General features: G+C 33.8%; 2 protein-coding genes across 8 annotated transcripts; both read right to left on the reverse strand.

The window, feature by feature from the left end:
* Nucleotides 1-253: 253 nt before the first annotated feature.
* On the reverse strand, nt 254-1,074 carry LOC109805978 (uncharacterized). Its single transcript, XM_020368299.3, has one exon. It carries the CDS (start codon nt 962-964, stop codon nt 548-550), a length of 417 nt encoding a protein of 138 aa, XP_020223888.1. The 5' UTR covers nt 965-1,074; the 3' UTR covers nt 254-547.
* A 3,866-nt stretch (nt 1,075-4,940) lies between these two features.
* LOC109805956 (mitogen-activated protein kinase 10) lies at nt 4,941-11,223 on the reverse strand. 7 transcript variants are annotated; one of them, XM_083064525.1, is made up of 11 exons: nt 10,067-10,238; nt 9,258-9,666; nt 8,733-8,884; nt 8,566-8,625; nt 8,142-8,291; nt 7,878-8,033; nt 7,468-7,679; nt 7,247-7,348; nt 5,728-5,882; nt 5,479-5,641; nt 4,941-5,347 (listed from the first exon to the last, which is right to left on the reverse strand). In XM_083064525.1, exons 1-11 carry the CDS (start codon nt 10,100-10,102, stop codon nt 5,323-5,325), a joined length of 1,620 nt encoding a protein of 539 aa, XP_082920651.1. In that variant the 5' UTR covers nt 10,103-10,238; the 3' UTR covers nt 4,941-5,322. The 7 variants fall into 7 exon arrangements, with proteins under 7 accessions (XP_082920651.1, XP_082920650.1, XP_020223860.1 ...); XM_083064524.1 differs by having other exon boundaries at nt 5,456-5,641; XM_020368271.3 differs by lacking the exon at nt 10,067-10,238 and adding an exon at nt 10,785-11,223 and having other exon boundaries at nt 4,941-5,641; nt 8,757-8,884.
* Between the last annotated feature and the right edge of the window lie 2,838 nt (nt 11,224-14,061).

Consider the following 14,061-nt stretch of genomic DNA (forward strand, 5'->3'; position numbering starts at 1 on the left):
CCATGTTACTTTACAAGACGTCTGATCTCATCCAGATTTCAAGACCCAATAGGGTGGCCCACTGGACCATCATGCAAAAAAAAAAAACCTGTCACAGCCCACGTACACAGCATATGCAACAGACGAAGGCACAGCACAATGTGATGCACTTGCATCCACTCTAACTTTACTCCAGATCATGAAACAGATTAAGATTCCTACATCAGTTGCCCAAAATCAATAACCCCTTCTGTAACACTAACCCAAACAAACCTAAGAATATCAACTTTCAAGATTATATAGATAAAGTCATCATAAAAGAAAACACAGTGGTGAGAACTGAGAACTCCAAAATAAAAAAATAAAAATCTAAGAACATGGGAAACATTTTCTTTCCTTGATCCCAACCAAAAGTACAACAAAGGAACAGAAAATTTGAAGGGAAAAAAAAAATCTAACTAATGGGTCTGTGGGAGAAAAAGCAAAAGAACCTAACCTAGGCTTCTTCCATAATAATCCATACATGATGATGGTGGTGATGTGAAGCATGATGACAGAAGTGAATTAATTAACCTCCAAACTTGGTCTTCTTCTCCTTGTCCAACTTGTCAAAGAAGCCAGTGAGAGCCCTCAAGGCTTTGACTTGGTACTGCAAAGCCAGAATATAGCCAGCAGTTTCATCAAAGAGCTTGTCCACTCCAAGTGACTCACCACCAGGCACAATCCTCTGCAATGCATGAATCTTCATCTCTATCTCTTCTCTGTCATCATCACCATCTTCTTTCTCTCCATCTTCGTCTTCATCTTCATCTTCATGTTCCTTCTTATTACTCTTCTTCTTCAGCACAGGCACTTGCTCCCTCCACCTCCTGCGGCTCCTCCGGAAAACATGCAAGGACTTGTGGGAGGGGAGGGGGGAGTTGTGGTCTGGTTTTCTGAGAAATGTGGGTATCAGGGTGTCTTCTTCTTCCATGGATGATGACATGTATGTGTAATAGTAATGTGAAATGGTGAGAGAGAGAGAGAGAGAAAGAGAGAGAGATTAATGTGTGTGAAGGAGTTATATGCGAGGGAGGAAGATGTTAAATTATTGTTGAGCTCTAGAAATGTCAATGCCAAATTGCCAACGAAGCTGGTCCCACTCGTTTTGGCCAAGAACACCCCCAAGTTTTGGATGGAGATGTGCCCTCACCAACACCCTCTTCTACTTCATCAATTTTTTACCCTCCTTTAACAAATACTACACGCTTCATCCAATGCTATCAAATTATACCATCATCAATTCCTATTAATGTAAAATAATGTTTGATAACATGAAGTCACTAATCATGTATTAAGATCGATTTTAATTGTTAACTTTAAGATATTGTGTGTTTTATTTATAAATAAAAAATCTTGATAATCAATTAAAAATGATAAAATTTCACAACTTTTACGTATAATTCTTTTAGCACACATATATGGTTTTCAAATAATTAAAATTAAAGTTCAACTATCTATCAACTCTAGTATAAAACTTTAAAATTATTCTATTATTAGTTTTCCATTGCTTATTATTTTAGTAGGTATTAATAAAATTATGTTAACTAAAATATTTGTAAGAAACCAGACAATTGACATATTTTTGTGGATTTGAGATGTTATTACAAGGTCACGGGGGAGTGGCATTAGCACAAATGAGATATTTATGGTCATTTGTAACATGCTAAACACATGCAGGAAGGTAATGATGCATAAAATATCTATTGGCACTAGATTTTAAGGATTCTTAGCTAGTAAGATTCAAATGAGAGACAGAGGGGGTAAAAGTGAAAGGTATAAAGTTTACAAGTGTGACTGAAAATGCAATGCAACCCCGTTGAGGAGTGAGAGCATAAAAAAATGGTCCCACAGGACACAAAACAAAGGGGAGAAAGCACATGTGCTCACATGAATTCCTTGAACCTAACACCCACCCATGTGCCTCTCCACTCTCTTCTCTTTCATATGCCATATGATCTGCATCACCACCCTTCGCATGACTGCCACGTGTTTACTTTCCAGTGACCCCACCTTGAGCCCCACAAAACCCCCTTTTAGGCCAAATTAATCATGCATCACCCATATTAAATTAACAGGTAGGGATTTTAAGGAAATCAAATACTCTTTGCTTAGCTAATTTTGGACAACTTGGTTTTCTGGATAAACAAGTTAACTTCGCATTTAAGCGCCATTATCGTATAAAATACTATGTCACTCACTTAATTAAATACAAAACACAAGAAGCATGACTACAGTATGTTTATTAAATGATTGATTATGTCGTATCCATAATAATAAATGCCTGTATGAAAATCAATTATCTGAAATGAAAGGTATCAACTGCCTTCAATTAATGATAGTTTTTTTCTTCCCCAGAGATCATAAATTTCACAGAACACCCAAAAATAAAAATTGGGTCATTATGATTAAAATAAAATTTTTAAATAACCTTATTACTGATGCCATATTCTAATATCTATGAACTTTATACTAATATTTGTCAAAAAAGTTATGACACTTCAGTATACTTTACTTTCTCAACTAAGATTTTTTCAAATTCTCATAAGTATGATAGATATTTTTTTTAAAATTTTAGAATTAGAAATTTATTTTGAATACAAATACAAATTATCAATAATGACATATAAGAATTTTTAGCTAAATTTTGTGCATATATAAATAGATAAAATTTTTGAGATGCAGTGGGGTTGTAATTTTGATGATATGGAGTAATAGTAGTAAAGATGATTGATGTTTGTTAATTTGGAAGTGATTGGGATTGCAGCTTTATTGAGTAATTAGTGATGGTGTGGCCCTGAGAGAGTGTGGTGGAGAATCAGAGAGGGGAGGTGGTGGTGTTTCCAAGAAGGAAACCAATCGGCGGATTGGGTCATTGGGATTGTATGAGAGATTTCCTTGTGTTGGGCATATGGGACTCCATGTGCTCAGACCCACTCGGATCCCTCCCTTCTTGTCACATTCACACACTACACCTCCCTTTTAATTTAATACCACACATTTTTTTCAATCCCTCATAATTTACCCTTTTTCCTATTTTATTTTCTTCCAGGGCTAATGGGGTCCGTACCACCATTTCTTGTACCAAAATTTAATCAAATTGTGTTACATAGGGCCTTGGCATATATCATTGATGAGAGAGCTCTTATAATTCACCATCATACATCTAATCTAACTGCAAAAGTCTTGTTTCTGTTCACATTTTAGTGCAGACCTTGTTTCTCGGTTATCTGTTCGTTCTTGCTCTTGTTTGGACATATTAACATCTCCAAAATCATCTTAACCAATGTCTCACATGGTAGGCCTCTAGGGATACCTAATGACATGTTTCCATTATGTTCCCTCCTTGGCCATTACATGGAACATTACGAGGACATAGGTAAAAAGTAAAGAATACATACAATAAATGTTTTACGTGTTTCATCTTGAATATTAACTACCAAACATGTTGAATAACTAGCATGCTTATGATTGTTTGAATTTAATTAGTAGTCGCAAGTTATAATTCTGAATATATAATAGTTACATTAAATATTTAGAAGAACATCGTTATCTACAATAATTATACTAAGATTAAAACATGATTATCTACAATAAACAATACATGTAGTATTGTACCCAAGAAAAATTGTGAATATTAACTAATATTTAGTTTATTTAACCATATTGTGAATGATGATAACCAAAAACATAGAATTGATCATTAATTAAAGAAAATTCTGTGAATATAAATGAACTAGGTTGGCCATGGCACCACAAAGGTTCAAACAAGGAAAGGGAGGTTTTGTCATCAATTTTAAGGATATGTAGGGAAATGAAACAAGAATTCAGTGGAGCAAAACTTATTAAAACAATATCAGCAATTAGGTTTAGAAAAAGAAAAAAGAAAAATAAATGCATGTAGCTAGTGAGGAATATTCACAGTTGGTGTTGTAGAGTGGGAGGAATGAGGATATCTTGACCTGTTTATAACTTAATGATCAGCACATGAACTGACTCAGACCTTTATTGGTGAGCCCCGCATTGTCTGCAGCTTGCATATGCAGTAAATGCCAAACAATAAACAAGCGACCAGATCATTCAAATGCATTATCTCAACTCCGTGTTTGAATGTCAGTTTTACCTCATTTTTTAGGAAATTCTTGATGATGCTTCTAATGTGTAACGATTAAATCAAATCAACAAACAATTGTACATTTTAGAGCCAAGCAAGTGGCTCTTTTTTACTTTTCCCTATGTGGGCTGTAACATTATTGTGACAAGAGTGATCCGCCAGGTTTTCTGATAGCTAAGTAACAAGCCTCTTTGCATCACCGTTACCAATTTAACTCTTCTGAAGTGAGAAGTAGAAAAAATCAAGATTACAACTGGTTGTACACTCTGAAAGCTAGCCTCCACATAAAGTTAACCTTATCCTGTATAGCTAGCTATTAGATAGAACTTCCAAAAGGTAGCTGCAGTAACTTCCTCCACATGGAAGGCCAATGTGGCTCCATGAAGCACATGTCCGTTCATATTTTCAAAATCATATGAAATACAGTGATGTCGTAATCGATCAAATGTTCGAACTATTTCTTCAGGGTTTGATTCCAATAAAAAGTGTCCATTTCTTCTTTTAAAATAAAAACAAAAGTAGAAGGAAATTATGTAAAAAGCAAACCTACTTTCAAGGATAAATTGTTACCGTGCCTAGGTGAGGAAACTTTGGCAGAGTTTGAGCCATTGATAAACTTTTAAATGGAATCCAGTTGTTTAAATAAACTTGTGAGGAATCTATTTTCGTAATGGCCAAAGGGAGTTGAACAATGAAACTCCTTAATCCTCTGCCAATAACATTTTCCACATTTTTACTAGTACTTTACCAGTCTGACTTATTTATTTCTATTTGGAAAATAGTTATTGCAGGAAATAAAAAAAAAAACTAGGAAAATGAATGTGTGGATTGAATTACAAGAGAGGGCTCAATTTCAGTTGTACAGTTTACTGATAACTGTAAGCAATGTTTACAAGGTTTGACCAATGACCAGAGAAAGCAGGCTCTTTCTGGGGAAGCACTAACCCATGTCATCATCTTACACGACACAAAGCACCACCAGAGACTACTGCTTCTCCACTATAAAGAACCTTTTCTTATTTTCCGCGAGGACTGCTCCACCTGGCCAAACTATTCACAAGACAACATTCTTCTAGAACAACCTTGTCATACCATACTGAACAGGTCCAACCTTTCTATGAGCAGTGGTACCAATCCTGCCATATTGTTGAGCCTTTGGCTGCAGCAACTTTGTGTCAATGCCTATTCTTTCATCCTGCTCTATCTTGTTCACTCCTGCTCGTGTCATAAAAAAAGGGTTGGTATCAATATTTATAGCCATGTCTGGTGCTATCTTGGCATTCACACTACATTGCTGGGCAAGTTTTGATTGTAAAGACACACCCTTGTCAACTTCTATTGCTGACCTTTCTTGTTTACCAGAGGTTGACCTTTGACAATGATTCGTAGGGGGGATAGGTTGAGAAGGAAGAACAGAACCTCTCATAAATGTCCTTGGATCATATGAACCCTTGACAACACTTGCATAATCGTAAGGAACAACTGGCCCAACAACTTTACCAGGTTTTGCTGAAAACAAGAATGATAGTTCATTGAGTACTAATAATGCACATAAACTTAATAAAACATGACGATAATTGATAACAATCATATACCCAGTGGGAATTTTTGCAGACCCTGAATGGACCTTGGCGCAGGATTTTCTGCATCCCTGGAATTGTTATATTCCTCAGCTGTTTGCCGGTTTTTATAGGAAGCAATATTTGATTGCTCTTTTGAGGATATCATATTTGAATGTACAATTGTTGACCTGTCAATAATTCCAAAATAGAGGAAAGCAAACCAACAAAAGTTCAGTATGATGTAATCTAATATGGTTCCCTATGAATGAAAACAGTTGAAACTTGTAACAGCAAATGGAAGAACATGCAGCCTGGAGCAGGTATGGATTATTTTGGCAGATTTCATCATCTCATGTTGTTTTGGTATGTCTAAAGTCGAATATCACTTAGGGTCATCGTATCCGAGGTATTATCCACTTTGACACTTATTAGACCGTCACGGTTTTGTCTTTGAAAAGGCACCTAAGTAGATTAAGGAGGGAAGATATTTATAAACTATCCTTGACTTCGACTCCTAAGTGATGTGAGACTTTTAGATATACTATAACACATGTCATGTTGAGACATGCAAAGAGCAGCTAAATAGGATGGCAGGGAAATAAATTAAGAAAAGAGCCAAGTAGAAACTAATTAACTGCAATATAAACCGTGGCTCCAATAAATAACACCAGGTTTGAATTTAAGGGTATATGCAACTCATGCACGTCACTTGCGATCCACACTGTAGTGACATTTCAAATGATTTATCTTAGGAAAATACATAGTAGCATCTGTGCATAATATTAGTCATTGCATTTGGTTTTTAGAACCTAATTCAACTTCACAAAATTAGCTTAAAAGGTAAGAATTGTCCAAGCCTTATGAAGAATTGGGTGTATCTCTAGTAGATGTAGGATTTCAACAAACATCATTGTCTACAAGGTGTAAACAGTAACACCACTTTGATACTGCATTATAGTATGTAACAATTGACCCAAGATATGACTTAAATAGAACATAAAACTTAGGCAATATTCAGCTTATTAGTTGGTTTTGTGCTATTGCATTAGGCCCTCAACCCAAATTCTAAGAACAATATTGATAGACCAAATTAGAACTAACTGGCATCACATCAGAGTCAGCTGCCTGTATCAGTTTCTTCTAGCACATGGATAAATTTTAATGCATCTCATCATTTGAGTGTATTTAACATTCATCATAGAATATTCAATCCTATCTTAAATATAATAATAATAAAAATAATATAAAAAGGAATCTTTTGTCAACAACCTATGATTACAAAAATGACAAGTGAAATTGATACATTAAGAATTATTTATAGGGAGAAAAGAGATATGGGAAGGAAATATCTGTTATTAGAAAACTCGATGCCTCAATCAATACACAAATATTCCTTTTATGCTAATGAGAGCCTATAACTGTCTTTTTATCCAACGATCCTACCCTAACAGAATTCAGTTATCAACAACTGACTCTACAAACTCACTTTTACCCATATATACATTTTAATGCCTAACAAAAATCCAATGAGATACTACATTAATGAAATTACCTGGGAAGTGATGCATGCTTTCTTTCAAGTGGCATAACTGGACAACTTTTACTGCCAGTTTCCTCAAGTTGAGCAAACTGCTGTTTGAATTGATCAACAGCACTGCAAAGAATATGCAACAATGAACAGTAAGGACAGAATAATTGGGTAGAACATACAATAGTTATTAAGGAAAAAAACAAAGAGCTGAAGAATAAACAAAAAGTAAGAAATATAAAAACCTTGGGTAAAGAAAATTAGTTCTCTCTGTTCCATTTATGTAGTCTTTCAATAGTTGAGGATGGTACTCTAGAATCTCACGGTAAATTAACTCTCCAATTTCTTCCTTTGAGACTCTCCGCCTTTCAAATTCAAACTCCATTTTTGTAATAGGCTGGCAGGATGGTTCCCTCTCAACTTTTGCAAGTCCCTTGAAGTAAGGATCAGCTAATGCCTGAATATGCCAAATCATTTGAAATTCTTGAGCAAGGAAGTCACATATAGTTGCAGATCAATATACTTGCTCTGATTGATTATATCTTTCTACTGTCCAAACTCCAAAGGAAGAGCATAAGCTCAAGAAGCAATTAAGTATCTGACTAAAAATAAATCCAGTGCACACACATAAGCAATAGATCACAATATAATGAACCTCTTCAGCAGTAGGTCGGTCTTTTGGATCAAAGGCAAGCAACCTTTCTAGTAGTCGAAGTGCTAAAGGATCTGCATTAGGAAATTTTTGTTCAAATGGAATAGGTTGCTTTTTCCTCATACTAGTGAGGTATCTTCGTGCCTTATCATTGCGTACCTGCATCCAACACAAAGATTCAAGCTTGTCACCAGCAAAACCATGATGTTAGTGAAATTAAGTTAAGCACTACAAACAGTTTTCCCTCAATAGAGGAAACGAAATTACCTGGGATATTGTGTCCAGCGGGGGAGTGCCAAGCAGATCTGTCATCAGATCTAACTGATGGACAACATTTTTTCCAGGAAACACTGGCTTCCCTATTAATACTTCAGCAAAGATGCAACCTATACTCCAAATATCAATTGCTGGAGTATACTGCAGTAAATACCTTAGTGTTAGCTCACCAGCAGACATATAACTACCAGAAACAGAAAACCAGTGGATTAATAATAAATAACAGATTGGTCTTGGGTCTTACTTTTAGCTATTGATGGAAAAGAAGATAACAGAAAGCATGTATCATGGGTTGATATGCAATTTCTACACACAAAACTAATGAGCATGAATTAGGGTATGGTGAGTCAAGACTATATATAGTTAGGTTCTCTCCCACTATATGATATCCAAAAGAATCTTGAAAAAGTCATACCCTTGAGTAAAAGGATCCACAAAGCTCTGGTGCTCTATACCACCTTGTAGCAACATAATCCTATAGAAGAATATTAAGTAATCAAAAAAACATCATCCCCTATGTTACCAATAATTTTGATATGAGAGGGGAAAATCCAGCATAGCTGGAAAAAGGTAGGAACAAACAGAGGTAATGCTGGGATGGAATACCGTCCAAAATACAGTAGTCGGTGTGTCACTGAAAGCAACTCTAGCTAACCCGAAATCACATATTTTAAGTTTACAGTTTGCATTGGCCAGTATATTCTTTGGCTTCAAGTCTCGATGATAGACGTTTGCTGCAACGTGTTGATAAGTATTTGATGAGAAATATTGACATTGATACCAGCAGACTTAACTTATGTTGATAAATAGACAAAGTAAAATATAAATGAGGACAAATGAATTAGTGAACATTCTGGCAAAACGATAAAAGTACAAGTTTAAAGAGATCCAGGAATGAAACAGAGAAGAGTCAACAACCGCAGAAGTTAGATAAAAAAATATACACGATTCCAATTTTCAACATCTTCACGAAGAGAAATTGGAGGAATGATGCAATTTCGATTATTTTTCATGAAGGTGATGAACACAAGGTATAACCACTAGCAACACAATGTGTATTCAACTAAGATATTCACGAACAAGTAACAATCAGATATTAAAAAATACCAGAGTGAATATACTTCAATGCTCGAAGTAACTGGTAAAGGAAAAATTGATAGTGCTCCTTTGTTAAGTCATCATTGGCTTTAATGACTTGATGCAGATCAGACTCCATGAGCTCAAAAACAACATAAATGTCTTTGAAGTCCCTCCTAGAAGGAGGCATCATAACATGCTTAATTTCAACAATGTCAGGATGTCGAAGAAGTCTAAGCAACTTTATCTCACGGAGAATACGTGCAGCATCGGATACATGCTCGAAGATATCATGAATCTTTTTAATTGCCACTTTTTCCCTAGTATGAGTGTCAATAGCTGAACAAACAACACCATAGCTTCCTTTCCCAATGACCTCTTGAATTTTATACCTGTTGGCATCGCCATAGTCGGAGAAAAATTCCATCTCCATTGAACTCTGTAGCAAAGATATGAAAGTAATCCACAAATGAAAATCAGGCAAGCCCAAATTTGATTGTCTGCAATTGTTAATAAATCATGCTAAAGCAACAAATGGGAAACAAGTTTCCATAATAGATAAATAGAAATTAAAATAATAAATAAATTTTCTTTGCTATTTTACAAGGGTAATTAATTTATATCTCAGATTCCATGATCCATCCATAAGTTTAATACACATAACACAAAATTTATGTGTGTCATACGATTTGCATAATGGAACTAACTCAGTATTGAAGAATCATAGACTCAAAGAAAGAGAGTAGAGATTATTTTCGCTGTAACTAATCATGTCTGCATAGACTGGACTAACACTAGCAAAAGAACAAATAATAAACAAAAAAGAAACACATCGTCACCATGCAACGCCTCACTCCCTGTCCCCAGTTTAACATAGCCAAAAGAAGGAGAAAATATTGCACTTAAAACCATCAACACGTCACAATTCTTATGACAAACAAATCTTCATTTGAGATTAAAACTTTTTTCTTCCCCAATTCACCATATTTCTTGTCAATTGTCATTCACCAACGTTTATTTTGGAGAGTCAATCTCGTACAACGCACCTAAAACGTGCAAAACACATCTCAGGATACGTAGAAAGAAAGAAAAGCAAAGGGTAGATTGATTGAGATGGAAGATCAACCCCATGAATGCCATCTAACCAGCTAAAAGAATAAGCATGCAAATTTCATCAACACATTAGCTCCTAAAAAAACGGTGAAAAAAATAAAGATCTTGTCAACCAAATGTCACGTGGGGGAGAGAAATTATGTCACGTGATGGACTAAAACATTAGGAGAGAGAGCTAACAAACACCATAACACGACCCCATGGAACCTACTTAGCAGAGCCTCACTCCCACACTGACTTAACCAATCTAAAAATCTCGGAAGTAACCCACCATCACAAAACAAGACAAGATTATATTTTCATTATTCATTCGGTTAAACTCAGCTTAGCCACAAAAGGGGCACCCTCATCATTCATTCGGGGACAGAGAAAAACTTGAATTTTTTTGCGGAGCAATTAATTAGAATAATGCTTGGAAATGAGGGAAACAAACAAGAAATCCACCTTTTTTTTGTGATCTTGCTGCATTCTGAGGCAACACCTACAAATTAAGCCACCAACATGAAACACAAGAAACTCATATGAAGTCAAGTTTCAAACTTGGCAACAAAGCTTAGGAACATTTGCCCCACCTACCCCAGCTCCTTAATTCAACAAACACAGAATCCAAACAAAACCCCACATCCAATCCCAACAACAACCACACCAAACTGCCACCACCACCAACAACAACAATCATGAAACGACGCAGCTCCGACTTATGACAAAAACTCACTCTTCCCTCTCTCGCACCCCCAAAGAGATCTCAGTAGCAAAAGCACGAATTGCAGAAGAAGGGTACACCGGCAGAGGGAGAAAGAGTATAAATTTTGAAAGGGTTTTGAAGGAATGAGAGAGGGAGGCACTTCTCTGCTTCGCATTCGCTTGTGAGATACGGATATGAGATTCTTGTTATACCAAAGTGGCGTATACGGTATTTTAAGAAAGTGTGGAGGGTGGTTTCGTAAATTCGGTTTCCAAAGACACGTGTCGAAGTAAGGTGGCAGATACTGTTACGGAATTACATGTCTGTCCCTTCTCCAACTTACATGGCACAGGGAATGTGCCAAACATGTGTCAGCTTTCAAGATATTAAAATGATGACAAATTTCGTTTCAATATATTTTTGGTTCTTCTAAATTATATTGATTTTTTTTTGTTAAAAACCTTATTTGCTCTTTTATAATATTTTTTTGTTTTAATTTAGTCTCACTTTAATTTTTTATTTCAATTTGGTTTCCAATAATTTAAATTATTTTAATTTAGTCACGTGGATGCTAGGTGGATGTCACGTAGATGTTACGTAGATGCGTAGGTGGATACCAAATTTTTTGAATACACCTGGAACCAGAACGGGCCGTTTTGATTTCAGAATGGGCTGTTCTGGTTTTAGAACGGACCGTTCTGGTTCCAGAATAGTCGATGATTATAGTTCACGGTTGTGAATCGTGAAAGGAAAAAGACCCAAGGTACAAAACATTTCAAACACTAGATTTGGTAATATTGTCAATGGGGATTGATAACTTCAATTGCTAAACATTTGGGCTATACAATATATCATTAAGGACGATGCAATGTATCACTAAGGATAATGGTAATAGGTTTTATTTCATTGTTAGTCAAACTGGAGTGTACCACTTCCTACCAAATTGACAGTCAAGATGAAACGAAACGGTGTTTCCTCTTGAAGTGATTGACGATGTACCCCAACAATAACAACATGTTCTTGAGGAGGTACAACCTGAATTTTTGTGGTTTAGGGTTTCCCTTCAACGTTACCCAGATGATTTCCTTTCTCAGTAATTTATTTGAACTTTTTTAGTATATGTTATGATCTGAAATTTTGTTTTCAGTTTCTGAATCATGTTTTTGTCTTTGAATTTATGATATGTTATGAATTTTTATTTTTAATTTTTGAATCACATTGTGGCATTTTGGTCAACGCATGCATGAAGTTGGCGTTCTGGAACGGGCAGTTCTGAATTCAGAACGGCCCGTTGTATAACCAGAACGACCCGTTCTGGTTTCAGAACGGCCCATTCTGCTGCACTCATGGTGTATTAAATTTATATTTTGGAACGGCCCGTTTCAGTGTCAAAATTAACACATAACATGTGCAAGCAGAACGGGCCGTTCTGGTTCCAGGTAAATTTGGCATCCACCTATGCATCTACGTGACATCCACGTGGTCAACAGTTAACTCCGCTTAAATCATTTGGACTGAAGTCCCAAATTGCAATAATTTAAATTATTAGGGACCAAATTGAAACTAAAAATTAAAGTATAACTAAATTGAAACAAAAAAATATTATAAGAGATCAAATTAGGATTTTAACCTTATTTTTTTAATCGAGTAAAAGTGTACATTTTTTTAAAATAGAAATAATATTATGTAAAGATAATTTTTATTTATCAAAATATAAAATTTAATCCCTCACTAGTTTTCTACTTACTTAATCAATTCTCTATTTACAATTTACAAATGTTTGTAATAAAATGCAAGACTCCTAGAATTAAAATTTAACAATGATATTTGTGTATTATTTTTCATTATAATATCTCTAATCCTTATTATAAACAATGTATAAATCATTAAAATCAAGAAGAATAATAAGTTGATTTTTTAATTAATTTTATCATAAATTTTAATTTTATTTTAATTATATCTTTATTTTGAGTAGTTGTTATATTTAATGTTAATTATAAGTAAATATATAAAAAGTATAGATAATATTTAATTAAATATATAAAAGAAATATAGTATTGAGTAACTTTAAAAATTAATAATTATTGTTTATGATTAGGACTAAAGAAAAATATAATTTATTACTTATAATTATGACTAGAAATAGTATTATTTTATGTCATATTTCTAGGAAATAAATAAACTTGTTTTTATGGAGGATTAATTACTCTATCTGGTGCACATAATTTTCGGATCACTCTTTCCTTCTAATGAACTCTCAAACTATTCTTTCTATCTCCACTATTTTTAAAAAATATCCTTACTATATCAATGACGTGCATAAACTTTAAATATTGGGAGCAATTTTTACATACTTTTTCTATTCCTAATTATAAACAACATGCTAAATTTTTATTTGGTCATAATTATAAATAATAATCATTAATTTCTAAAATTATCATAAACTTTTTTATAACCTTAATTACTATTATTTATATTTCATACACATTCACTTATAACTATTATTAAATAAAATAATTTTTTAAAGTAAAATGATATCTTTAAAATAAAATTTGAAATTATTGTGTAATTCGTTATAAACAACAAATTTAATTACTTTTATTGATATTGATGATTTTTTATATTATGTTAAGTAGATAGATTTTTTTGTTTATTGTACCCAATAAGTTTTTATTTTATGTAATTAAGATTCGAATTTTTTTAATATACAATACAACTTGTACTATAAAGATGAAAGAAAATTAATTTAAAATAAATAATTGAGAGATTTTTTGACTAATTATAAAATTAGTGCATAAAATGTAACCATAAATTATAAATAAAAATTAAATATTTAATTAAAAGTGAAGAGACCAAGACTAAATAAATATGTGAGGACAATAATAATATTATAAATTATATTTTTATTATATTTAAAATAAAAATGATAATTTATAATTATATATGTTTAATAACAATTAAATTTAAAAGTTAGTTAGGACATTTGTCCCCACACTTTTATTAATAGACTTGTCTCTATATACTTTTAAATTTGTG

Source organism: Cajanus cajan, chromosome 9 (genome assembly GCF_000230855.2).
Source record: "Cajanus cajan strain Asha chromosome 9, NIPB_CcT2T_4, whole genome shotgun sequence".
Classification (NCBI taxonomy): Eukaryota; Viridiplantae; Streptophyta; class Magnoliopsida; order Fabales; family Fabaceae; genus Cajanus; species Cajanus cajan.

Coding starts and splice junctions, on each gene's coding strand:
- LOC109805978 (XM_020368299.3), bottom strand. CDS start 964: ATGTCATCATCCATGGAAGAAGAAGACACCCTGATACCCACATTTCTC.
- LOC109805956 (XM_083064521.1), bottom strand. CDS start 10,102: ATGTTAAACTGGGGACAGGGAGTGAGGCGTTGCATG. Junction 8,626..8,732: donor TCCATCCCAGCATTACCTCT/GTTTGTTCCTAC, acceptor ATTCTTCTATAG/GATTATGTTGCTACAAGGTG. Junction 5,883..7,246: donor AAGCATGCATCACTTCCCAG/GTAATTTCATTA, acceptor AATTATTGACAG/GTCAACAATTGTACATTCAA.